The sequence below is a fragment of the Anser brachyrhynchus genome (genome assembly GCF_964034855.1).
Source record: "Anser brachyrhynchus genome assembly, chromosome: 17".
Classification (NCBI taxonomy): domain Eukaryota; kingdom Metazoa; phylum Chordata; class Aves; order Anseriformes; family Anatidae; genus Anser; species Anser brachyrhynchus.
The window spans coordinates 5,096,431-5,123,657 of NC_137710.1; the positions used below are offsets into that span (position 1 = coordinate 5,096,431).

The 27,227-nt window shown below is 37.1% G+C and overlaps 1 protein-coding gene across 2 annotated transcripts; it reads right to left on the reverse strand.

Annotated features, from left to right (window-relative positions):
• Positions 1–1,123: 1,123 nt before the first annotated feature.
• On the reverse strand, positions 1,124–27,227 carry SLC15A4 (solute carrier family 15 member 4). 2 transcript variants are annotated; one of them, XR_013940467.1, is made up of 9 exons: positions 26,528–27,227; positions 18,695–18,990; positions 17,799–17,967; positions 16,681–16,758; positions 15,187–15,355; positions 11,229–11,384; positions 6,227–6,385; positions 2,271–2,569; positions 1,124–1,430 (listed from the first exon to the last, which is right to left on the reverse strand). XR_013940467.1 is itself a non-coding variant. In XM_080560183.1 (8 exons), exons 1-8 carry the CDS (start codon positions 27,098–27,100, stop codon positions 2,421–2,423), a joined length of 1,749 nt encoding a protein of 582 aa, XP_080416309.1. In that variant the 5' UTR covers positions 27,101–27,227; the 3' UTR covers positions 1,124–2,420. The 2 variants fall into 2 exon arrangements, 1 of the variants encoding a protein (XP_080416309.1); XM_080560183.1 differs by having other exon boundaries at positions 1,124–2,569.

Sequence of the window (27,227 nt, forward strand, 5' to 3'; positions counted from 1 at the left end):
CACAAAGTTAATTGATTAGCCTTATTTCTGTGAGTGGAGTGGAAAAACTAAAAAGATAAGACTGGGAGGAAGAATCAGCTAAGCCTCTGAGTCACAAAAAGCCTTTTTCCTTTGATGAAAACTGCCAGGTTAATCTTCATAAATGGTCATAATTACTTGTGCCTGGAACTCAGCCAAGTCATTCCAAACAAAAATTAAATTGTAAAAGTGATTGCATGTTCAGTCTCATCTCCAGAGTGTAAGTACCAAAACAGCCCTTCAGAAATTTGCAGACATTTACTGTATGTTTGTGACATGGTAAGAGATGTTTGCCTAAATATTGAGTGGGCTAACTTAGTATTTATTCATTATATTCTTCTTTAAATAATTTGTAAAACATATAAAAATTTCTCCAAAGCTTGCCTGTATATGTTGTTACAATTAGTGTTAGACATCTAGTTTCGTTAGTACTCTGCAGATTACTCTCCATTCTTCATTAAACTCAGTTTTAACTATAATCAGCAGAACTGTATGAGATGACAAGTTTATGAATACTGTTGTAAAACTTTAGAGCCTGGGGAAAAACAGTTAAATTAAATTTACTTATGGGAAAAGAGTCCCTTAGAAGAAGGAACAGTTCTAAAAGCAAAGTCTTTATAAATCTAGTTGGATAATACAATACTTGGCAGGCATAGCCCAGGTCTTTCCTATGATTACATATGCTTTGGAAGTTAATGAAATAAACACTAAATATTACAGCTGCAGCCCCAAATCAGACCTACATGACCAAAACAGCATATAATCAAGAAGGAATATATTTGACCCTATCTGTTCCTTATACAGTATTTTATTAGTAGACCCTTTTAGCAAGTTGTAAATGGGATATTGCAGACACAGCACATAGAATTTTCAAAACAAAGTTAAAGAAAACTAGTTTTTCCTCATATGAGATGTTGCTTATTTTCTTTAGTTATTCCAGTTTTTAACCATATTAAACAATTCTATGATCTCCTGATTTTCCTTAGCAAAGACAGTACAGTATGTGTACTGTTATTACCTGACAAAACTAAGAGGATGACAATGTACATTTAGAAATTTAATAGGATTTCAGTGTACATTTAGGAAATAAAGACTAGAAACCGAATGAATTATAGTACAATTTTATTCACCTAGAAACAAAGGGTCAAAAGTCACAGCAAGGAATTTCATTTTATTTTGTAAACTCATTAAAAAGATGTCCATGTAAAAAAGGACATTTTAACAACAAATGCAGACAAAAGAAACTATAAAAAATTCAACACATTAATAAAAGTTGAGTTTTCATTTTCTTTCCGCATAATTCCTTGCAAAGTATCATCTTCCATACCAGTCTGCACACAATCAGTTGTTAAAATCATTAAAATTCAAGAGGCTGAATGTAAAACCATTTGCTCTGCTATAGGAATGTGTTGCTGAAAGATACAAAACCAGTAGCATGTTAGCTAGAACTACAACACAGGACTGAAGGAACTGGATTGAAAGGCTTCTAAATTGTTATTGCGCATTCATCTTCTGAGAATTCAATCTCAGTTCTTTCTGCAAATATTTAAAACAGTCCTTAGGGAAGTAACAGCATTAGACTGAGCAACGCTTTATCAAAAGATGTATGCTTCCATTTCATTCTAATACACCTTATGCAGACTCAAAAACAATTCTGAAGTAAAACCATTTCACTGCCAACAATTCTTTACTGTGCACCAAAACTTACAGCAGCTATGTGGCAAGCTACTGTGACATATAATTCAGTCTTCAGTACTGGATTCTCTTGACTGCAAGTTGGGACTTCAGGGTTCGAGTTTACTTCCAGTGAAAAGTCAATTATAAAACTACATTTCAATTATAAAACTACATTTTTTTCCATCACGGCGATCTGCAGTTTAATTTGTCCCTGTTTCTCCCCAAAACAAGACTCCCAGGACTTATAATTTGTTCTTGTAACCACTACTTAAGGTTCCTGTGAAATGTTTTCTTTCCTATGTGTCCTCAATGTAAGCTTGAGGGAGTTGAGTTTTCTGTTTATCCACCGTCTTTCACTAAGCAAAGTTTTTCAGTCAGGGCTAAACCATGTCACATGTGACTCGTTATACTCAATTTCCAAGCCTAAATGTCCCAGCTTTCAAGAGTTTAGTAAACATCTCATGATTAACAAAGAGCAACTTGAATGCCTAGAGTTAATACACTTCCAAGATTTATGTTTGTCCTTTGCCAGGACATAGTGCAAGAAACGAGCCCCGCCAACATAAGGCACTTACCTACGTTACATGAGAGGGGGCAGAGGTGAGAACTTTTGTAACATGCAAGTATAGTAAGAGTCTCTCTGGAGAAAACAAGATCTCACAGACTCGGGGTGCGCTGTCACCTCATTGTGTGCTGCTGTAATAAAGTCTGCTCCATAACAGATGTCAGATCCTCCCATTGGCAGCTACTTCATTTGTCTTTGACTTTTGATGATCATATTTCACAGAAACAATAAGGAAAAGCAAAAGGGTTGCTCCTTGGATGGCAGCCAGCAAGAAAAAATAATAATTTAATTGGCAGCCATTAATGTTACCTAGAAAAAATTGGGCAGAAGAAATAAACATTAATAAAGAATATACAAGTGAAAACATCAGTCCCCTTCAAGCCCAAGTAGTGAAGACTTCTCTGCAGAATATGGGCAAGACCACACCTAATCACATTTACATCTGACAGCATACTTTCATTTTTAATTATCCAGAACAAAAGATGGTACTTTGAAAGAAGATACACAGTCTGAAGATAGCTTTCTTTTGTGCTTCAATGTCTAAAACTAAGTAATGCCCCTGAGAAAGCAGATATACTCACTGCATGATTTCCCTTCGAAAAAAACAATGCAGGAAGCTCCTCCTACCACTGAAAGAACTCTGTATAAAGACTGTATGCACACGGCAGTGTCTGCTTCAGGAGAGTCAGAATTTTACAAGTTTAATAGTCTTCTTTTCTCATTCCTTCATTTTAGGTCTTATACTGCAAAATTGCAATGCTTTTCTGACTTCAGATAAAACTGCTAAAAATTTCAAGGATTACTTACATACATGAAAGTAATACAGATGACATCCATTTTTCACGTGACAGCTCATTTCAAAGCAAAAACAAAACCACCACATCCTTTTGCTGTGGCCACAAAATGGACTTAAAAAGGAAAGCCTTGGATTGTAAACTGTTCAGAAACAGCCCAAGATGAAATGCAGAATTCAAGAATGCTGGCTAGGAAGCAATGCTAGGTGTCAGCTACCTAATAGGCTTCCTTTTATCTGGAAAAAAATTGAGTCTCCAAAATGTTTCTGTATTCAGAAGCTTATAGTTTTGCTTTCTGTGTCTATTCTCTACTATTTCTTAAAATGAAGCCTATGAGCAACCCCAGCTAAGTTCCTCGGCAAACAATGAAACAGGATTTGCAGAAACCCTACACACCATGTTCTGCAAAGTGCCATTCTGATGTGCAAGTTGTCCTTGCAACACCTGGCTTAAAGGATCTGGTATCAAACACATTCCTCCAACATCCCGTATCAATGCATTATCAATACACCTGCTTTGCCAGTACTGTTGTGCTACACTGATACAGCCTAGTTAACTAAAGAGCCTTTACCCTTTTCAATAGATAAAGCTTTTCAGGAGCCTGGAGAATACAGTGAAACAGCTTTAAATTAGGAAAAAACGTCCTTTCTGTTTTACAGCTTAACTGAAACAGGTAAAAGTATGAATTTTATGCTATACTAATATATATATATATATACACACACACACACTCTACATAACCCTTTCTAAGAGGCTTCTCAGCCCTGCTTTATGCCAAATGGTCTCTGGGCATATTGAGATACACACTTCCCTTCTCTGCCAGGCCAAAGCAAAAAATAAAAAGAATAAAAAAATAAATGGTATTAAGGAAAAAGGTTTGGCAACTCTGCAAATATTAAGAAAGCAATTACGGAGATTTTCTCTCAGCCTTCTTTTGGAACAAAGTTAAGTATTCATGAAACCATATGTAGTTTCTTTTTGGTTCAATTCACCTTTGACACTCTCTCAAGGTTGTTATAGATTAGTGATTTGTAGCACACTAATTAACGTTAAATTAAGAAAGCTCATTGCTAAAACGTTATTCCTGTATTAAGAAATGTGCACTAACTATTGCTGTACTTCCAAGAACAATATATTGTGGCTCATTTCCAACATGCCACATGAGCCACAGCCAATTGGACCATTCTGATTATCAAAAAGGTTAGAGAGGGAAAATACTGAAGTATAGATCCATCCTAACAGGCTGTTCATACACCATGCCTATAAATGCTCTGATTAAATTACTTTAATTACTGAAACTTATGATTCAATTAAATGAATTTATAGTAAAACGCAATAAAATTAAACCGAGTCTTTCCTTGACATTTAAAATACAATTTACACGTGAATCTCCATTTCAAAAGCAGATGTGTTTAAAAAGTAGTAATTATCCTTTATGAGATGGCATATTAAATCCATGAAATCTCAAGTTTTTGTCAGAGAAATAACAGTGATTTTGAAGGTAGCAATCAACGTTGAAGTACCAGCAGAGAGTAAACTTCATCAGTACATTTTGGAGGCAGTCAGTTACCTCAAATGATATCGCAAGTTGGCTTAAATAGCATAGACTTGGTACACATTCTTATAGTTATTATGCAGCATCTAATTTAAAAAAAAACAAAACTCCGTAGTTTGTCGTTCAATAAAGGCTCCTCCTTACAATTCCTGCCCTTGAAGGCCTAAGTAAAATTTACATATGAATTTAATAACAACTTTGAATAGCATTATACCAAATGAAACAGGTCTCTTAACAGCAGAAGAGGCAGCTCTGGTTACTACCTTGATATAACCAGTAAAACAGTATTGATAGAAGATGCTACGTATCAAAGCCACCAATGAGTGCTTCAACCTTGAGATGCTGAGAAAGCATGATTTTATAGCAACCCTTTGGACAAGAAAGGTAGAAATATCCAACTCTGACAGCTGTCCAAACAGCAATCCACTGAGCTGAGTGGCTTATTTAAAACAGATGACCAGTGGGTCATGAAAGTTAACATCTTCCAGTTCTAACCAACACTAGATATATCTGGCACAAATATTTTATGGCGAGAACACTAGCCACTGCCTTCTCTCGCATTTATCTGAAGGTTTTCTGAAGCAACCTTAAGAAAGCACCATTAAAAATCACATTAATTTTTATCAAATAATTATCCTCCTATTGAGCCCTCATCAACCTCTACGTAGAACTGCAAGAAAAGGTACTCTTCCAGTTTTGAAATTGAGTGGAGGACAAAAAAGTCTCAATGTGATTAACCTTCCATTTGGCAAGGACACTTGCATAAAGATAAGGCTAAAAAATTACAAGATGATGAGTAAAGAACAACTTATAAAACAAAGATAACTGCTTGTGGCATTAAATGTTTCTTTTTGGTAGCAACCAAATCAAGCTTAAACAGCAAATTCTCTCACACCAATTTTAAAGCAAGTTCAGGCTACTCTTTTAAGCCATGTATACACAGTAGGCCTACCAGTCTGAGAACTTTTCATGCTCTTTTTTTTTTTTGGAATTAATTAAGCCACTGATGATGGCACGATTTTCTGAAATTCCCAAGGTGCCACCTACTGGTGCCAATAATTATTTTTTAACTTCAACTGGCAATACAAAGAAGTTACATTGGACTTTACAAGAGTATAAACAGTAAGCAGACAGAAATGAAAAATAAACTCATGATAATTGCCATAAAGCCTCCTGAAACTAGGAAAATGAATAATCACTAAGAAAGACGTGTACATTTTACTCCCCATACCGCCAGAAAGTAATTTCAGTACCAAACACATTCTTCTTCCACTCATAATTTTCTCGTCTTTTCATTTTTACTCAGATAGAAAGATTTACAAGTAATCTCTAGTGATAAAATGCAGTAACAGCTGAGGAGGTAATTGATGAGCACTTAGGCAAAATGCTACATGCCTGTTTTCCATGCTTTCATGAGGACAATATATCATTTTGCATAGTCACATTACTTCATACTTATATATGCAAGATGAAATTAGTCAAACATAATAGTAGACAAATTTAGATTTTCAAAATAACACTGTGCTAAGATTCAACAGTTCTATATGCTTGATGTTTAACTGTTTCCGAAGGAAGCAGTTTACTTCATAGGCTATGAATATGCTGAAAATAACTTACCAAAATCTGTGTGATTACTCATCCAGCCAATTTCTTTAATAGACACCAGTGCCAACAATCCAGAGCCAACAAATGATCCAATCCCCGAAAAGAAAAAAAACAGCCCCATAATAGCACTCTGCATAGACTTGGGAGCAGCTGAATATGCAAATTCTAGACCTGTATAAAAGAAGAAAATATACATTATTGGAAAAATCTAAGAAAAAACAGTGGTTTGTTCTGATTTAGTGTTACAGAAGTTACAGATGTACACTATTACTAGTATGCTAAAGACCTAAACCTAGCCTCAGATTTTGGGAGACATGGGAGACTGAACTCATGAATCCTTATGAATTCCAAGTTCCTCCAACTGCTTCATGAGCCCTGTTAAAGCTCACCAATGTATGTTATATATCAACCCATTACATGGAAAACATTTGAGACTAGCACTTTTATCTCATTAATATCGCATGTGCAAAAATCAAGAATCTTCTGATGCAGAATATTCTTTTTTTTTTTTTTTAAGTAGAATTATCCTCAATTACGTTTATGAACTAAACCTAACCTGGCAAGTTCCACGTTCTCCATTTCACCTGTTTCTATATATAAATACTGCACAACAGACAAGATGAAGCACACAGCCATCCGTACTAAGAACAAAGTACTCAAGAACTGAAGGTCACTCTTGCACTCACCACAAACATTCATTTCTCATAGACTCAGTGTCTGTGTCTCTGAATGTGTAGACAGAAATTAATTGTAGGTGGGAAGGCAACAATTATTTTCAACTTTATTTTGATCTAGAACACTCTGAGCCCATTGCTTGCTTGCATGTTCATTTTAAGGCTTGTGGAAATAGAACTACAGCTTTAAACTACACTTATTCAAATCTCAACCAATAAAAACAAGATAAGAGAGCAAGCCAGTAACATCCATTCGAAAACAATCTGTGCTACTGAATTTGAGTACCAACAGGACAAGTGGGTTAAGGTTCTGCCTTGCAAAGACTAATGCCCATGATTAACTCTCTTTTTAGAGTAGTATTTCTGTCAAAAATCAAAAGGGATTATTCACAAGAGACAGTCAAATACTTTCTTTGCAGAGCCTTTTCTCTGACAGGTGAGCTGCTTGTTTCAAAACAGTCTCCTTCATACTGAAATTATTGAAAGCATCTGTAACCTCATCTAACATCTTCCTTGCCAAAGATAGCATTATAGACCTGAAAATGGCACAAATCTTGTGTCTTGCATCATAAAGTTTTGCTTACTTTCACCATTACTGGTATTTGACTTTTGCTACTCCAGACAGTTTAATAGATTTACCCTGGCATTTCTTTTTCAAGAAAAAAAATGAACGTTTCTAGTCCAATAGGTCAATTTGCATGTTGCGAGGGAGCAGCTTTGTTCTTGTAAGGGAAACAGAACTACACATTCTCACTTACTGATCTCACAGCACCCTGCACTGCCACCTGAGAAATCTCAGACAACCACCACACTACTTCTCAAATACGGTTGCAATATATAAAAATCTTTGCAAAATGCACTTGAATGGGCCAACAGCAACCTGTCTGTAATTCTAGAAAGGAACTGAAACATTATTCGTGCAATTCAGCTGTGTAGGTTCCTGTAAATTCAAACCGTAATGAGAGAATCGCTACAGAGATGAAGAGAGAGTCATATGCAAACGGGGGGAAATTGTATTTATTTTGAGAATTTAAAACTTTATTTCTGTGCCACTAGTTAACAATTCAGATTTTTCAAGAATTACTTATCTGGCCAATCTGACAAAGTAAAAAAAATAATAAAAATAAAGAAGATAGGCTACTCTTGGGATATGGTTGCCTGTTCTTCAACCTGTTGGTAAGTTATCATAGTTGCCACAGATCTTTAGAGTATCACTCACATTTTGGTCCCCAGGATTTGTATATACTGTGCAAGACAATCACATGAAAGAATATGGCCCATTTCTGCTCTTGTTCATTTTACAGACACACTGAACTGCTAGAAAAAAATCTTAAAGCCCAAAACAAAAACAGAATGGATATAACACTATGCAAAAAATAAGGCATGTCTTTAAACTTGAATAATATTTCCAGCAAACCTAGTATTTAATCTATCATAAAGAATACAAAATGTTTTCTTTGCCTTCAGAGATATTCTTGCCTGCTGGCAGCCACTGATAACAATTTTATGCTACCTCAAACAAACAGTTTTGAAATTAAACCCGCTAGTTGGTGTTGTCATATGAGATTATGATTCCCAGCTAAATAAGAGTGCTTTAAGAGGATTGGCAGAATAATACAAAAGATTAATGCAATGTGCATCATCTTTTTAAAGGTAAATCAAGTGTAACTTCTGTGGGTTAATAAGAACATGCTTGGTTTTACAGTAAACAAACAAACTTTTGCTCTTATGGCATTTAGACCCTTTTTGTTTGTAATAAACACTTTCAAATCATAGTTTTGTAATCATTTACACTTTTTTTAAAAAAAGATGAGTTTAGTAGAAAAACAGATGCCTTTATCCACTTTGAATAGCAAATAGGTAAATTAAATCCTACTAAATTCTTGAGGGGCTTTCTTAAATATTCTAGGAATTCAGTTTAGATAATCAGAAGGCAGGGGGAAACAAAGCTTTGTAAAACAAGTCAAATGAAGCTGTAATACACAAAGCAATTAAGATCTGCATGGAATTTCTCATTCAAAGATAGGCGTTTACATTTTTTCTAAGACTGACCAAGTAACAGGTTTTGAAGTTATAAAGCTATTGATACAGATGCAGCAAGTACAGAAGAACAGCAGGGTATTCACCTAATAATGTAAGCCTCTAAGACTTTACATCCCATGGCAAAGTCCACTAAAGCAGTTGAGGAAAAACACACAAACAAATAAAACACTAGCATTTCCAATGACTCATCGGTTTACCCATGTTCAGACTGAATTGGCACGGTCCCTAACATTGTAACTAAAACTAAATAATTCATTTTAGTCTTTTGATTAAAAAAAAACAGCTAAATATAGCCTCAGTTTCAGTAAGTAACCTAATTAAGCAAGACTTTATATTTTTATGTATTAGGGTTTTTGATGGCTACTGTTTATACATAATGAAAAGTACTGTAATACAGAACAGCAGTGACTATACTGATATGTCCTCTAGCAGAGGATACCCATTGATTGTACTGCTAAAGTATACCTTTCATTTAAGAATCTAAAATGTTTAGCATCTTAGGTCTTTGTAGTGCTTTAAAGATAGCGAACTCTCCCCACATCTTACTAGTACTGAAGTACATTGAGGACTTGCCTGTACATCCCTGTGGGGTGTGGGGGGGCTGTGGAGACAAGCTGAAATTTGATGTCCTTCCCTATGTAGCTCACAGCAAGGGTTAAAGATGTTAAAATGAAAAAGGCCTTTGACACAATCTCTAAATATGTTAGATTTTAACTACGTTGCAGCAGTTCACCTGTCCAGATGAATGCATAGAGCTGTTTCAGAAAAAAAAAAGTCTAAAAGACACATTTTTTAATCCTTGCCAGGCAACCCAACCACTTTGTTTTATTTCCTAACAACTGTGATAACAGTCAAACACACAACCAAAAACCTGATAGAGCAGAAGTTCTCTGTTCCATTGAGAGGGGGAACAACTGGGCCATGTGACAGCTGGGGCTACCACCAGCAAGATCTTACAGAACTAGGGAATCTCATTTTAACTCACTGTGCTCGCCCAGTGTGAGGAATGAAAGTAACCACCTACAGGGGAAATGAAAAGAGGAAATTCTGTTCTAAGGAATCTAAGTGAAAGAGCTATGCGTAATGCCAATTTGAACGCATCATCTTTGAAGTTCAATATTCTGAAACAGTATTACAACACGTTAATAAGTAACTAGAGTTAAGCAAATACCATGAGCTTTTCAAATCAAGTCACTCGAGAAGTTCCAATATATTATATCAAGCAGCTCCACAAGTCTATTTAAGTACCATCACAGTAGCTACTTCTGTAATCATGAATATTTTCCATTATTGGTAACTAAGCATTTCTCCCAACCGCGGGATATGTAAACACTGTGCTACAAGATTCACGCTAACATTTCACTTGTTTAATCACAGTAAACCAGCCTTAGCCATATCACAGTGACAACAGCACCTGTGCTTTCTTTGTGCTAATGAGCCCAGCATGTATATGAAACAGACCAGAAAATAAGATATTATAGTCCTTTTCACCCACTCCTCCCACTTCACTTTCAGATAAAAGTGGTCACACAGCTGTCCAGTACGTCACAGAAAAAATATTACAAAATTTAAGATCTCTTGCATTTTTTTCAAGAGAGGCAGGATTTGAACAGCATTTGAGTTTGTCTAATAGCACACTGAAGTACTAAAATAACTACAGAAACATCTGTCTAAAACATGTAAAACTGTAAAAACTACCTACTTTGTTATTAATCCCCCCAAAAAACTAGTTCATATTTAGTGTCACAATTTTTCTTACCTCAGAGATATAAAAACTAAAGTAACATGAATTTAGTCTGGTGATAAATCTTGATAAAGATTTATCTTTATCCTTTCTTCCTTTTTCCCCCTCAGAAAGGTGTTTCCACATACTAACTGGCTTTCTAAACTGTGAGCTCAGTTTCTAAGCCAAAATGTTACAAAACACAAATTCGATTTGCAACTCAGAGCAGGTTTCAGAGGAAATAGTACAGCATTAAAACTATTCTTTCAAATACAGTTTTTGAAAGACTATCTTGTTCCATTAGGGCTTATAAATATCCAGTGCTAAGTGGATGGCAAGAAAATATTCAAATGCTGCTGTTTGAAACTCAGTTTTGAAAAGACGTCTTACACAGACATTTTTCAAATGTGAAAAAACATTTGCAGGCTTTGACACTGTATATTCAGTTATATTGCATAATATTTCATTTGGATACATGAGAACTCATTTATAATAATTCAAGAATTCATTTATTTTCTAAGAATCCATCATTTATGACAGATATGAAAGCAGATTTAAGACACGTAACTCTTACCTGCTATACTTGCAAATATTTCACTGAATCCAATCAGCACATATTGAGGAATCTGCCACCATATTGGCAAATCTGCAGCATGGTATGTAACATTTCCAATTGTCTGATCAATTGTTTTAACTTTTACAATTTTCAGTCTGTTGCTTTCCAGAATTCCTACACAAAGTGGGAGGAAAATAAAAAGACTTACCTAAGATGCAAATACTGTTTCTTCATATTAAGAATTAAATTAGTATTCAGTCCTACATGAGAATTACAATTTATGACATAGGAATATGTATTTCTTATTTCCCAATATAATTTCACTGCCAACTACTCTATTGTTATTTCAAGACATACAAATTTTCTGCCATAGAATTACAGCAATTATATTCTTATTCAGTAGTAATAAACATATAAATACTTAACCTTTTTCTAGAAGGATTAGCTAAGAGTTTTCTCATACAAAATTTATTTGCCGCCCCCCCCCCCTTTTTTTTTTTAAAAAAAAGGACATAATTTTTGCAAACTACTACTTCGCAGTGTTGCATGGTATTAGTAAATCAGGAACATTTTGCTTATTAAAATGGCTACACTAGTGCTGTAAAACCATGAAAACACTTTACAAATATGATCATGACATTTATATGACACTTATCCCAAGACTGTGATTTACAAACTAAATGTTGTATAGAATGCACTTCATGTAGAATGAAAAATAGAGATGACTGTGCAAATATAAATAAAACAATTTTTAGCTTGTTCAACACAACAGTTTAGAGAATGAATACCAAATAATCTGGCATGGAGTATTGTAGGGTTTTACTGAAGTCGCCTAGATTAAAGTATTTGCCTCACTGCTACACAAATGCACAGAATTAACTGATAGTTAATAAAATTTCCTGCTTTACCCAGAAAGGATCTCTATAAACAAACTCTGAATACCCTTGGAAAGGGTAAGGTGGATTTACCCACCACCAGTGCAGAGAAGCTGGGCTGAGTCACTGACACTACTTCCTGCAGAGTTATACGCATATGGCCCCCCATGTATTGCCTGCCTGTTTCAGACTCATTCTACTTAGCCAAAACTATGTCAGGCCACAAAATGCAGTTTCTTACTAGTCCTGGTTGTGGCTGGAAAGAAAGCATGAGGAAGGTTCCCTGTAGATTGTAGTTAAAGCCGTAACTAAAAAAGATGTTCCAGAAATCAAGAGCTTTAAGGATAACATAGTACTTCTTTGTTGTAGGGAACTAGAGCCAGAGCTCTGAAAACCAGACTGTGGGAACACACGTTAACAAGTGACTTACAAAGTACGTTGAAAATGATGGAAAGCTGCATTTGTATAAACTGTGTTCAATATGAGTTCAGGAATCTATTCAAGTAACAAAATCGAGTAGATCTCCAGTCTACTCTTCTGAAAGAGAGGGCTGTAGAGGGAAAATTAAATACAACCTCATGGCCCCAAAAATATTTACTTAAGAGTGTTTTCCTTAATAACATCTATTTTTGAGGTAAAGATTGTTCTGAGTTTAGTACCAGGCTACCGCATTTTCTCTACCTTCCTCATTTTTTGGGTGATGACTTCCCCACCTTAAATATCTTTGTTTAGCTCTTCCGTCACCTCAGTGCCCTCTGAACTATGAAAAGTTGATGCAATTAAAATAAAGCTCGGTTTCTTGCTATTTTGGTTTTAATATAGCTGACAAACAGTTTAGAGCAGAACTCAATTAAAACATAAACTAAGCATTACAGTTAGCTAAGAACCCATACATGATTTCATTCACACACGTTCAACACAAAAATATTGCTCTTCAAAACATCTAGTGATCCTTAATGTGTTTGACATTCTTCATCTAGTTTAAGAGGTATTTAGCTACACAGGAGCATAACTACATTACACCAAACTTCCCTAAGTCTTCAAAGCTGAGTACTCCAGAATCTAGAATCTATTGATTCATTCTTAGACTCTGACAGCCAAGCTTCAAGTTTAATCCTACAGTTTTTGTAGTTAAAAGAATCTTAAGTTTTTGCAATAATTGTTTAAACTCTATAAATGAAGTAGATTTTCCAGTTGAGTAACCTTAAATACTGCTGCTCAGAGTTTACAATAAAATGCATGAAGCACAGCAGATGTTCACTAAATCTAATCAGTTGTATTCTCACACACTGAGATATTTTAAGTAATCTAAGCAGTCTAATAGGTAGCCTAAATGGTGTCCAGAACTAATGCCAGTCAGTTGAGTTAAAATGGAAATATGGTACACACAAATCGTTAAGATACTTCCAAGATTGCAAATTAATATCTTAATGTCTCCATACGTTCAAAATTTAATAGTTTTCTCTAAGGCAGAACTTGTTGGAAGTAATGTTGCACTTTAGGAATATTAAAATGTGGCTTCTACAAATAGCATTTAATGAGAAAATAAAAATTTTATGAAGCAAAAAAAACAACAGAAGCTTTTCCTCACATTAAAAATAGACACAGTTCCCTATGCCCCAAAGCTGCCACAATTGAAGCTCTGAAATTCATATTATGATGAATGGATGCTAAGTTACACCAAAAGGTTAGATTTTCCAGCCAGATTGCAGATAATCAAACAAAATCACACATCACATCTGTAGGCAAATAGAACAGAAGGCAATTGAAATTTTTAAGAATTCTGCCATATAAAATAATTTCCCAACTCAGCAATCATAATACAATGTGTTTTTTTTTCCTGCAGTACTAATACAGATATTGCTGGTTTTGAATTCACTTCTGTGAGCCAGCAAGTTCTATTTAAAGAGCTGACATTTAACTGTTTTACATCATCTTCTCTTGCTGGTAGCAATATCTTAAGTAACATGGAATAAGAAAAACACTCCTATTTTAAGTTTAAATGACTTTGCTAAAAGAACTTTACTTGCCCACATACAAAGTGACCTTGGCCTAATAAGGTAATTATCTCTCTCACTGAAAGAAATCTTAATAGCCATATAAAGTGTCCCTCTCGCTAAAATATAGGAGATTACAAGTGCTGAAATTAATTTATTTAATGCTATAATGCTTTATCAATATGTTCATTAGAGCGATTCTAGGTGAAGGCTATGCATTCTATGAAGCATTGCTTAGAGATGTTCAGTTCCACATCAGCAGTGCTTAACAGCTTTAAATCATCTCAAAAGCAGCTGATTTATGATTTGAGCAGAGATGCCATCTTTTTCCTCTCATGTTATAGCTAAGCTATTTTACACTACAGTAATTCCCAAACATTAGGGAACATTAAGATAGGGGAGAAAAAAACCAAAGTGGGAAGAAACTCTTGTTCAGCAATAACCTAACTTTATTATTTCAGATTAAGAGAAAGGATTTTACGTAAAATTTCAGTTTTATAATACTTGAAAGTCACACTGTATGAAGAAGCATACTTATTTCTGAACCTCTTCATTTTTCAGGATAAATAAATGTTCACCTTCAAGATAAATGGGTAACAAATCAGACAACGTGGACTTCCATAATACAACACAGTTTAGATTAGGAATAAAGGCCTCAAATCCAAATGTTAGACAAGTTGTTCAGGCAAGCCAAGCACTGATCAGTGAAGGTAAGGCATTTATTCAGACAAATATGGTCAGAAGATAAATAGTTCTGTATCGAGCACGCTTAGAAAGAAATGCTGTCAGTTATGTATGTGAAAATGTAAGCCCCCCTACCGTGAAAATCTTAACTAACAAGTTGATTTTAAAACATATATTCCGAGTCTATTTCAGGCAGGAAATATTCTCCAATTTTAACACAAATATTCAAACCAGTCTAGTAGTCTTTGGATAAAATGCCTTTCATTGAATAAAATACATCCATGCAGTTGCATTCTAACTATCCCATGAAAAAGACTCCTGCATAATCTTGATTTAAAGATTCAGGAAGTTTTTGAAAAATGCTATTTCAAGTTACTAAATAAATAACTACGTAAGTAGATCTCCAAGTTTTGTTCTTACCTGCAGCAAATGCAGAACACATCACAAAGAACATTCCAACTGCAATCCTCTTCAATGATGATGGCAGCAAGCCATTCCTCTTTAAAATGGGGTCCACCAATCTATCTTTTAAGGGTATTAGGACTAGAATAAGCACTGCATCAAACATAGTCAACCAGGCTGCTGGAAACTAAAATGCAACAGGATGACTTAAGTTAGCAATTTCATACTCATGGGTTCATTTTTACTGTAATGTAACAAAGGGAAAAAATATTTTTCATGAAATACTGAGACCCATAACAAACCACAGTGCACTCTAAGACATTGTGAAGAGAAAAATGTGTGTAAATGCTGAGGAAAACACTCAGATATTCAAGTTTTCATTTAATTTGGCAGTTATTAGTTCTGTTAGCACAGAAGTGCAAGTGTAAAGTTAACAAAGTTGTTTTGAAAAGATTATTTTTTTTACAAAAGGTTTTTGTTTGTTTTTTTAAAGTTTCAGTGGACTCAGTCTAGGACCTCGCTCTGAATTAAGTTTTGTCAAAACACAAGCTAAATAACTAAAAGCTATGTAGATTCCTTTTTAAAGAGAAGATAGACATTGGCATTATCTCAATATCAGAGTTTTTCTGCATACATCTTGAAATGTATTTAAAGGAAAATCAGTATCCTTTGGGAGCTTTTCTGCCATCAAGATTTTTTAAGTCATAGAACACCTGACTGAGGAATTGTGGCACTCAAATCTAGTAAACTGAATTGCGCAGCTTTTTAAAATGAATATACCCCCAAATACTTTTTTAAAAGTGTTCAAAGTCAGTATTTAATGGCGTACAGGTCAGGAAGTGATTAATGTAATTAAATATTTGCCACTATTTTACTTCCAGCAATACAATCTGATCTAATTAAACATTTCCACTTCAGTCTAGTAGCTAGGTTCAGTACACATTCTATTATTCGGCTTAGAACTTTTCATAAATACGCCACAGATTGGTGGAAAAGGTGCTAGCCTTTTTTGAAAAATATTGATTGAAAATATTTTTGAAAATATTGATTGAAAAGCTCCTTTGATACGCCAAACTGATTCAAGATAAAGTCAATACTGATTAATCATTGAGGTATATTCCAAATCTGCAAATACTAATGTTTCAGTTAAGTATGGGTATTAATACTGAGTTTCTATGACTGCTTCTGCACTTACAACTTTGCAAACTTAGGGCATACTGATTTTAAAGATTCCTTCAAAGATCATACTGCGTCCACTAAAGGACAAAGACAATCGTAAGTTAAGGCAGTGAAAATTATCTGAATACATTAAAAACAGTATGGTGTGAACTCCACATACCAATAAATATGCCAAAATCTAGGTATTATGCGTCGTCTTTTAATGTATGCCCAGCATCTGTAGCCATTCCTTACCCCTAGCTGCTACCTTAACTTCCTGGAATTGCCTGTACAATACTTATTTATTTTGATTTCAACTAAAGAAAACAATTTCCACTTGTTTGCCCTACTTACCGTATGAACAGAGTTGGTATCATTTGCTATTTCAGGAATTTTCAGATGAAGACTTTGCAATACATATGTTGTCTGCATCTAGCATTAGGGAAGATGATTTGAGATTACTTGGACATGACAAACTGAGACCAAGATGTTTTTACTTTTTTATATTTAACAAATATAACGCCAAAGGTAAATTGCAAATATAGCAAGCCAAAAAGAATTATTGTTAGAACACTGTAAGCTGCTTTTAACTCCTAAATTTAATTTTACTAAGTGCAGAAAGAATCATTCGTGTGACTTAAAATACAATTTCTGCATTTTTCCCCCAAATATTTGCTACTGTAATTCATCCCAGTAAGACAGAAAAACAAGAAAGGAATTAATTAAAAATGAAATCTATTCCACTTACCCTGACCTATGTGAATCAACTGCAAGATGAAACAGAGTGCAATATTTAAGATATGTTAATTTGTACAGCTATTAAACGATAATTTTAATGATTTTATTTTAAGTTATGTTAATTAGTTTAATTATCAAGTTAAAAAATGATTATTTGAAAGTATTCTCAGTAACCACTTTTCATCTCTCTACTTCAGGGGAAGAGCTCCCAGAAAACATGTGAAATTAGATACTTTGGCATACTGGTAAGCTAATACAGCTTTCCCCAATAATTTTATCCAGCAAACCAAAAATGCAGAAGCTATCATCACTTAGTATTTTTGCTAAGACAATACTAAAACGATCCCTGAGATGCAGCCACAGGTGTGCAAACGAAAAGTGGTTAACATTATTGAACACATAGGTATTAAACAAAATCAAGCAGTCAGTACTGGAGTTCTGAAGAATCCTGTTCAATATTCATCTTCTCTAGAATCACAGCTACTAAATATTAACTGCAAATAAACCTTATGGAACAGCCATCCCATTCCATCCCATCCCCTGTTGTGTAATGTTACACCCCTCCCCCAAAAAAAACTTTCAGAGAGAAGGTATATTTACAACCTAGGCTCAGAACTGTAACTTAATGCTATAGCCCCAGACCTTTCAAATACAGTTGGAAGAGGAAATCTTTACATTTGAGATTACATTTCTCAGACATGGAAAATAAGAATGTAACCCTTTGAACTACTCACTTGAAAATACACTGTCCAGTAAGGTATTAAAGCCAAAAAGACAGGGATAATCTTCACAAGAGCCTTCACATCTTCAACTTTATCTTCTCTGAATGGGCCTCCATGAGACAGCTTAGCCATCTCAAACAAGCTCTGCTTACGAGGTTGCTGAAGGACTCCCTGGCCTTCGCTGTTGAAAAGAATTTGGATTTAGTTAAAGAACAAAAAACAACAGATAAAGAACAATAAAACTTGACTTCTCTGTGGTCTTGTAAAACATTTTAAAAAACAAAAAAGCTCATACATTTCCAAAATAAGTTATCCTTAACTACAAATAAACTAGGCCATAATGGATCAGTAGCAGCTGAAAGCACAAGCTGAAATGTTCTATTCTAAAGGTTTGCTTATTTCCCTTACTCATCCTCACGCATAAGTAAATGGCACAGCAATATGCAGATCTTAACAGTATCACCAAATACTGAATTGTTTTACAATCTGAATACATGAAAGCCCATCTCACATGGTAGCATTTTAAAAATCAGAAGATGTCCCATAAACATATCTAGGCAGTTAAGGAAGTTTACTACTGTTTAAAAGCAGCATACTTGGGTAACGTTACACTTGCAGCAACTTCGGCAGGACAGAGCATTCAATTGAAAACAGCACACATGACCTCGCAGCATGGAGATCCAGAGAACTCAAAATGCATCTCTTTCGTCCCCAAGTTCTCAGAGTACAGTTTCTGGGCCCAAGTTTTCCACCTGAGTAAGCCTCAGGTGATCCAGTTCTTGAAGAAAAACTGCATATTCTAGTATATTCTCTTACATGACTTACTGCCAGCTAGTCTGAACAAATTAGTTTCAATTCTTAGACTGATTCACTGGAATTCAGACTATACAAAAGAGCTCATTACAAACCTATTTGTTGAACGCTCCATATGTCTCTTTCTTGAACAACAAGAATATGCGAGAATTTTAAACATGTCTGTGAAGGCACTACCATCAGGTGGTTTTGTGATGAAGAAACTCTGACCACATAAGAAAACCATGAATGAAATCCCAATGCAAACTGTTGGGATACTATATCCAATAACAAAGCTCACATTCTGCTGAATGTATGCAATGCCTCCCAGAGAGAGAATAGCTCCCAAATTTATGCTCCAGTAAAACCAATTAAAAAATCTTCTTGTAGCTTCTGGACCCCGATCTTTGACCTGGAAAAGATTAAAAACAAGTTCTTCAGTTTCTGAAGGAAATTAAGTGTGTTTATTAAAATTCAATCAACCACGACACGACGAAGAGTTTAGGTTTAATTTAGTCATATTGAAATGATTTAAGTGTTTTGGGCTTAGCACGGTATTTGATGTAATGACACCTTAATAAACTATCCCATTATATCAATGACCTTCCAGAAGTTCAGCACGTAGATTGAAAAGTCACATAAGACTAAACTACATAGCTTTCCCAGAAAGGCCATTATTATTTCTACTGCACTGTAACTCATTTGATCACTTCTGTAGACAAAGCTCACTCAAATTACTGTCCCACAATCCACACATAAGTTGAAATAACCCTTTTTTAGTAAAAAAGTTAAGCTACCAAAAAATTCATCCATTATTAGTATTACAACAATTGCTTCTTCCAACAGCATATACCTAACAGTTAAACACACTCCATTTTTCTAAGCCTCAGGTGATTAAAGCACAAATTCCAAATTTAAGTTTTAACATAGTCCTAATTCCTCTCATCAGAACATAAATTGAAGACTTGCCATTCTGACCTTAAAAAAAATAATAAAAAATTAAATTCTGGTTGCCTGAGGTATCAGGCAGTAAATGAGCCAGTAAACATTTACCCTTCTATCAAGTCAGCTCTGTTAATAGTGTTATTTTTCTGCTTCAAGTGTCTCTCCAGTGAAAGTCAAGACGTTCCTGGTTTGCACAATCATCCTGTACTGTTTCCACCATCACTCTTTATTCTGTATTGACTACTGTAAGTCACCCCGGGTTTTGTAATTAAGTCACAAGAACTCAGCATAACTCATAAGATGTGATGTAAGAGAAATTATGCAAGTTAAAATCTGAAATACATTAAAAAGATCAAAAATATTAGAATAGAATAATCTACAATACCATGTTTGTCACTGTTTTATGACTGAAAGACCATGAGCAGTGACCAGTGACTCAGTGCCATGCACTGGTCTTGCTGAATCAGTTGTTTCTGACTTCTAATTTCAAGTTTCCCTTCCTCTTTTTGCCAGACCTTGAACACATTTTTAACATTGTCAGTTCTGATTTATAGCTTCAAGTTTCTTGGTGCACAAACCCATCTGTATCATTTAACCAAGCTCGACAAAAGAAATATTAAAGTATCTATTCCTATGCGGTTCATAGCACTGTTAGGCATCCAAGTATGTCTGTTAGTGTGTCAAATAGAATCTCGGAGCATAAAACCAAGAAATTCTCCCTTTCCAGTTTCAACTTGGTACCTCTCTCTCTCAATCTTAACAGTCATCATGTGCAGCAAGGTAGGTATTCCTTCTAGACCCCCAATGACAGCAAGGTATTAGCAAAGAATTACATCATAGGTTGATAACATCAATTAAGTTGGAGCACTGTCTATTTGACTAAGTTTTTCATTTCTTCATGATAAAGTCTCAGTTCTCTTACACTTCCTGCAAGGAAATGACTTCCCATCCTCTCTTACAAATGACCTTGCTCATGTCTAGGCAAAGACAAGTAGGGAGATAAAAGCAAACTTTTATAAAATGTAAGAACAGGGAAAGCACAGCATGATATTTCTATCAAGTATTATCCCAGCCTCCAACTATTAGCTCCCAACAAACTTCCTGGAACCAAGGATGGCTTCCATCTCTGAATAACCTGCAGCAGATTTTCCTTCTGTGTACTTGCCCAGCCTTCCCCTGAACCCAAGTCAGCTTTTAGGACCCATAACGTCCTGTAGCAGAGTTCTCCAGGTAATTACACAGCGGCAAGAAACATCTCCATTTATCTGTTTTGAACCTGCCCTGTACTAGCCTCACTTGCCTAGTTCCAGAGAGCACGAGAAGACAGATGAGCTTAATCCCATCCCTTGCCCACTTCTACCCCTCTCTGACCACCTATTATTTCCACAAACTGCAGCTATATCCTCCTTGTAGCTGCCTTTTCAGAGGTAGGAAGTTACAGAATGCTGCAGGATTCCTTGCAGGGAAACCACTGACGATGTCTGTGGCTCTTCCCTGAACCTTCCCTCCCCTTCTCCAGTGTCCTTTTTGAAACAGAATGACCAAAAAAGGAACACAGTGCTCAAGGGACAAACACACCACAGACCTACAATCAAAAGAATTCATTTTCTGCTTCCTTATGAAAGTACATATGCACACTAAAAATCACATCCCGACCATTCCTGAAATGCCACTATGGCATTTTACTGACCAATGTTAACAACTTAATAAAAATCCCACCAACCTAGCTGGTGGAGTAATTTGTCAAAGTGGAAGAGCTACAAAGTCATCTCACGAGAAACAGAAAACACTGGAGTTAAAAGACAGTCCTCATAGTTTCTTTCAAACATTGCATCCTCTACCCAAAATACTAGCTACATTACATTTACAGGGGCCTACTCCAAGTTTCCCATTGGCTATTACGTGATCTGTGTGACAACACACGATAGATTAGTTTATTCTCAAGTGTTAACTGAACAACAAATATTTCTTTCTCTGTTACTAATCCTGTAGATGGTACATTTTAATAAGCAATCAAGAAAAAGAAAACCATCTTATAATCTTATTTGTCAAGGATGGGCATTTTTCATAGAACTGCAGGAATTCTCCTTTTGCCCCTTGTGCCTGCCTGCATTATTTTCAATCACCCAAGCAAAAAGAAAAAATCTATCCCTCCCTCTGCTCAGTTTCCTCTGTGCTCAAGCATAGCAACACTGTCCTTGTGGTATGAGCACCACCAGCTTCATTATATTCTTATCATCCTACCAGCAGCTGCAGCAGGAAAGTGATGCACACAAGGGGCACAGGTATGGTGTGGGTCCCGGATCAAATCTGTCCTGCAGGCTAATGGTTCCATATCCCTGCACTGAAAGTCAAAATAGGCACATTTAAAAGATTTTGTCCCCATCACAACAAAACAGCTTCAAATCAGTAGTAGCGCTATAAAAGATATGAAAAAGGTCAGCTTCTTCGATTTAACATGTTTCAGTCAAACTTCTAACATCAGTGAAATGCCAAGGCTGGTGTGCTACACTTCTATCACTGAATAAAAGCATTGCAATAAAACTGTTTCAAAGGTGCCCTGACTCAAATGAACATTAGCAAATATCTAATGCACACAATTAATTGTTCTAGGTAGCATGTTGTTTTACACATGAGCTTAGATTCAGACACTTTCCACAGACTGTACCAGTGTCGGACAGCTGTTAGTTATGTAGGTCATCTTCCACTGCCAAATACCCAGTCCTCCACCTCCATTTAACTGTTCTGCATTCTTCAAACCTTTCACACCTTTTTCCCCACTAAATGGGATGGCACGCCGTTCTCCAAGTACAGTAAGGGACAATCTAGCAGTGCTTCTAATTCAATTAAAACATAGAATGACCTACTCTGCTGTACAACGAGCACCCAAATTGCTCTGAATTCTCTTGTTTTCAAGTATAGGGTAAATATGAATTAAAAAGACAAAAATCAAAAAAAAACACAAAGAAATAAAAAAAAGACTAACTGTAAGTCTTCTGGCCACAGCTGCATTGTCAGTCATTGACCAGCTGGCATTGCTGACTGCCTTCAGGTGGGCCTCTAAAGAGGAAATAAAAGTCTTGCTATTTTCAAGACATCTACCAAGATTTTTGCAAAAGAAGTCTAACCTAAACCTTGATACCTCTAGTATGTAAAAGGCGTTTTCCTTTATACATCTGATAACTATCCTTTACATACAGCTAAACCAAATGCAGAAAGAAGAGTCACTATGACGTGCTGAATGTTATAATTGGGACCTACACAGCACTGGATTTCAAAATAGTACAGGAATAGTTCTCAAAGGCAAAACTTCTAATACAAAACACTTATATTAGACTGATTATGGTCAGATGAGATGCAATTACCACCACAGGTCTCATGCTAAAGTATCCCAAGTGCCTGGAACATTGTGTTATGGGAGTTGTGTAATCTTCGGGTTATTTACAGCCACTTTCGGTGGAGGACACGCCAGCTGTGTAATGCTGCACTGCAATCCTGCAAACCTGTTTAGGATATGAGGCTAGCATCTTACAATCGTGACTAAAATTTTAAACACAGCTAAAACAGAGGAAGGGTAACTAGATCTTTAGTTACAACACTTGATGAAAACAGTCATTAAAAATACCTGACCAACAGCAACTTCCACTGCACAGCTGCCCCGACATTAATACTTAGACCTTATTCTGACTTAGAAGATGATCACTTGCTAAGTTACCCCTTTCCCAAATTTTTCAACACCATCTTTCTTGGGAGATGATCCATGTACTGACCAAAGCAGTCCCTATAACTTGACACCAAAATATCACGCAGCTCTAATATTAAAAGTTTATTCCACAGATTCTCCTGATTTTTACGTAAAGAGCCAGGAATCCATACAAGCATACAGTGATTCACCGGCTGTTCTTAGAGAGCAACTGAAGAGAGCTCAGTAACAGCTTTACACTACTGCTTGACGGCAACAAAATATTAAATTTTCATAGTAAAATTTGGCCAATCCACATTTCAGGTCTGCTTCCTCTCACTACTGCCGCATCTGTGGAAACAAATTAGTACTGCACACGTGAATGCCATGAGTCCAGTTTTCAAACTGTTATCTGCAGATTCTTCAAGGTCCCCAGACTCATAAGAAGTTAAATAACAACAAGAAAAGCAACTCGTGGTTAATGACCTTTAGTTCTTTATAGGGGATCCCCTATTCCTCCCCAGAGGCTGCAAAATCTAAGTTCTACAAACCAAGAAGTTGAAAATCACTCTAAAGCTATCTCTATATAAGCAACTCCCAATAGCATTCTCTTTGGCAATGCTAGAACTAAACCCATTGCTGTTAAAGTAGCAAACCCTGAAGAATTTTGGCACATTCTGGACTGATACATTTAATTATGAAATTTAGAAAGGAGAAATACTGTGTGCTAAAACTAGCATCTCTAATCCCCATAACTCCAGAACAGATTCATCTATCGTTAGATCAATGGTTACAGCTGATACTAGACCAGTAGTCTACTACTGATTTTGGCTTCAATGCCGAAGCTAAACCAGCTTTCACAACGATGAGGGATGGTTGAACATAGTCAGATGTTTCCCAACTGTAACAAGTCACAAACTGCTACACAGAACGGGAAGTGACTGCAAAACACACGCACCCAAAAGGGGAACTGGCAAGTGTCAGGTTGTACTTATCACATGCTTATAAACACTATTCTGAGAACCATCACTTCAGATTTAGACCCAAACGTTTGATCAGTCTTCAACTTCTAGGAAAGAAACAGCTCTCATTTATAAACTCCATTAAGTAAAGTTGGCTTCCACCTAGTTTGCAGTAACTGCTTTTGGTAAACTGACTGGCAAAAGTCATTTTTTTTGACACTGTAGTAAGTCTATTTAGTCGTAACAGCACTTCTAAATGCAGTTAGGCAAATGAGTTTAGGCAACCACAAAATTTTAACTGAAGATGACGGTAAGTATTGGAAGCCAGTTTCCAATTTTCCATAAAGTGATTATTTTATCCTATATAAATAAAACCTCACTACTTTTTGATTCTCCACCCAAATTATATATTATCAATTAAAACTGAAAAGTTTACATGGTAATTTTTAAGATACCAGCAATTAAGTGCAATTAGCAACATTTGAAAGCCAGTTTATGTCAGTTAAAGTACACAACATGCAAGTGATAATATTTCTCTTTGTCTGGTATTTAAGGGAAATAGGACAAATCTTGTCAGCACGCGTCCAACCAAAACATGTTTGCATTGTATTCTGGTCTCCCAAGAACATGACTCTGGGGGCCAAACTTTATTTGCAGCAATATATATTTCGTCTACCCAGCAGTTTGCTACATTATTATGTAGGAGAAAACCACTCAAGAGGGCCCAGAACTGCACAGCAAGGTAAATGGTATGCTGTAATACATTTAACAACAGATAAGCCAGAAAAACAGAGAAGGGGAAAAATCTTGTCCTTGGCAGAGCACTAGTGATTATAAACCAGAAGGAATATTTCTTTGGCTTCACTCTACATAAATCACTGTGAATTATCTGCAAACCTAGCCAAAAACTGCTTTCAGTGCAATCCTGAGGGAAAAGACTTAAAAAATAAAAATAAAAATAAAACAATCCATCTATAACAGCTACACTTCCATTGCCAACAGTTCTTCCCTTGCTCTCTTCCCACCATTATTTATCTCTTACATTTAACATTCATAAAGTGTTCTGAGGATAAGCGATCAGTTTTGAAAAACTCCTTACAAGATAGAGTCATATTAAGGCTATTTCACTTGATGGGCTCATGCTGGCTTAAACAGAACCAATACACTGGGGATATACAATCCCAGTCTACAATAATGTTTTACATTTATATACTGTCTTTTACTCAGAACCTCAGAATCTATAATATGTGAAATGCCAAAGAACGACAAGTGTAAACTGCACAACAGAGCATAGAGGGACACTTGGCAAGGAGATTGTGGCAGATCCTGCCTCTCACAAAGAATTTAATGGCATTTCTGATAGCTGCACTAACCATAACTCAATGGGCCAGCAAACTGAAGTGGAGGTATGTTCCTTGCTTCGCCACCAAGAATCATTTTGTTGGGAAAGCTGCTCAGTATCCAAGCACCTGAAATTCTCATTTTGTAAAGCAGAAATTATACTTCATCACCCACAGCCAGCACACTACCTTAGCATAAGGCTAAAAAAAAAAAAACACATGCAACAGCGCATTCCAGATGATATTGAACCATGAACTGGCTGTCAAGCATTTTCTATAAAGTCACTTGGTTCCACAGAGATGATCCAATGAATGATATCACTGAACTGGATGCGGGTAAGATCATTTGACAGGACATGTCCTTATGAGAACAGCCTTGGTAATGCATTAATACTTTTACCACTTGGAGAGCACCTTCCCACCTGTCACCTGGAACAACATTAGCCTGCACAAAAACATCACTCACGGGCACAGTGAGCGATACCTTAAGGCTGAAAAAGGTTTGTTCAATCTCTATTCTTCATTTATCATAGCAGGATAAGAAAGGCCTCTGAACACTGCTCCAAAAGACCCATGCTATCCTTGTCAAAGCTAAAATGTATATCAGGTATTTCACATGATGAGCTATGAGATCAGATTATTTATGTACAACTCCACCACACAGGATAATTAACAATCTACTTAGCGGTCACGAAGAACCAGACCCAACTCCTCAATTTGGTTATGTCTTCAGCCAAATCAGGTTCTGGAACTCCAAGGAAACCAGAAGTCCTAAGAGATCAGCCATCACAAGGCCCCCAAAATCACATCTCACAGGGTACAACCCAACAGCCTACATTACACAGGGAACGAGGCTGGATGATCCGCATCCCTCCAGGCCTTAACACCTACGCAATGCGCCGTGAAGCAGTTGGCACACCATCCACCCCACCAAGGCAATCCCTCTGCACAACTACCACCCACCCCCTGGCTCGCAGCGGGGCCCACAAAGGATTTGGCAGCCGCCAAGTTATACTCGACCTGGTCCGCCCCAAAAGGGGTGATGTTGGCCTTGACCGACCCGACGCCCAGCCCCACGAGGACCAGTCCCACGAAGGTGGCGGCGGCACAGTAGCGGGTGGCCCCCGCTTGGGCGCAGGGCACGGGGGTGGCGTTGGCCGCCGGAGAGGAGCAGTTCTCCACGGGGAACAGGGGGATGTCCCCGCAGAGGCCCTGCCGCGTGTGCGGCGCGGCGATGACAGGGAAGGCCAGCATGCCCAGCAGGTAGAGCGCCATGCTGAGCAGGATGGTGCCGAACTTGCCCAGCAGGGCGTCGGCCAGCCAGCCGCCGAAGGGCGACACCAGGTAGGTGATGCCCATGAAGAGCAGCAGGGCCTGGCTGGCCTGGGCGCCCTCCCAGCCGTAGGGCGGCCCGTTGAGGAACAGCACCAGGTTGGAGGTGACGCCGTAGAAGGCCGCCCGCTCCAGCAGCTCGGCCAGCAGCACGGCGCCGCACGCCACCCGCCGCCCGCGGAAAGCGTCGCTCGCCGCCCGCCCGCGCTGCTCCCCGCTGCCCAGCAAGGGGCTGCGCTCGCTCGGATCCGCCTCGTCCATAGCGGCGGCGGCGGAGGCGCCTCCTGGCACCGGCTCGGCCCTGCCCGACCCGGCTCGGCCCCGCCGCGGAGCCGCCGCCCGGCCCGGCCCGGCCTGAGGAAACTTCCCCGCCGCCCCACGGCGGTGG

Bases quoted from the DNA above. Each gene is read 5' to 3' on its own strand.
- SLC15A4 (XM_080560183.1), bottom strand. From the start codon at position 27,100: ATGGACGAGGCGGATCCGAGCGAGCGCAGCCCCTTGCTGGGCAGCGGG. The intron at 17,968-18,694 runs GTTTGTAATGAG...TCTTTTCAACAG, and splicing joins ATGGAGCGTTCAACAAATAG to CGAAGGCCAGGGAGTCCTTC. The intron at 6,386-11,228 runs GTAAGAGTTACG...TCTTTTATACAG, and splicing joins AATATTTGCAAGTATAGCAG to GTCTAGAATTTGCATATTCA.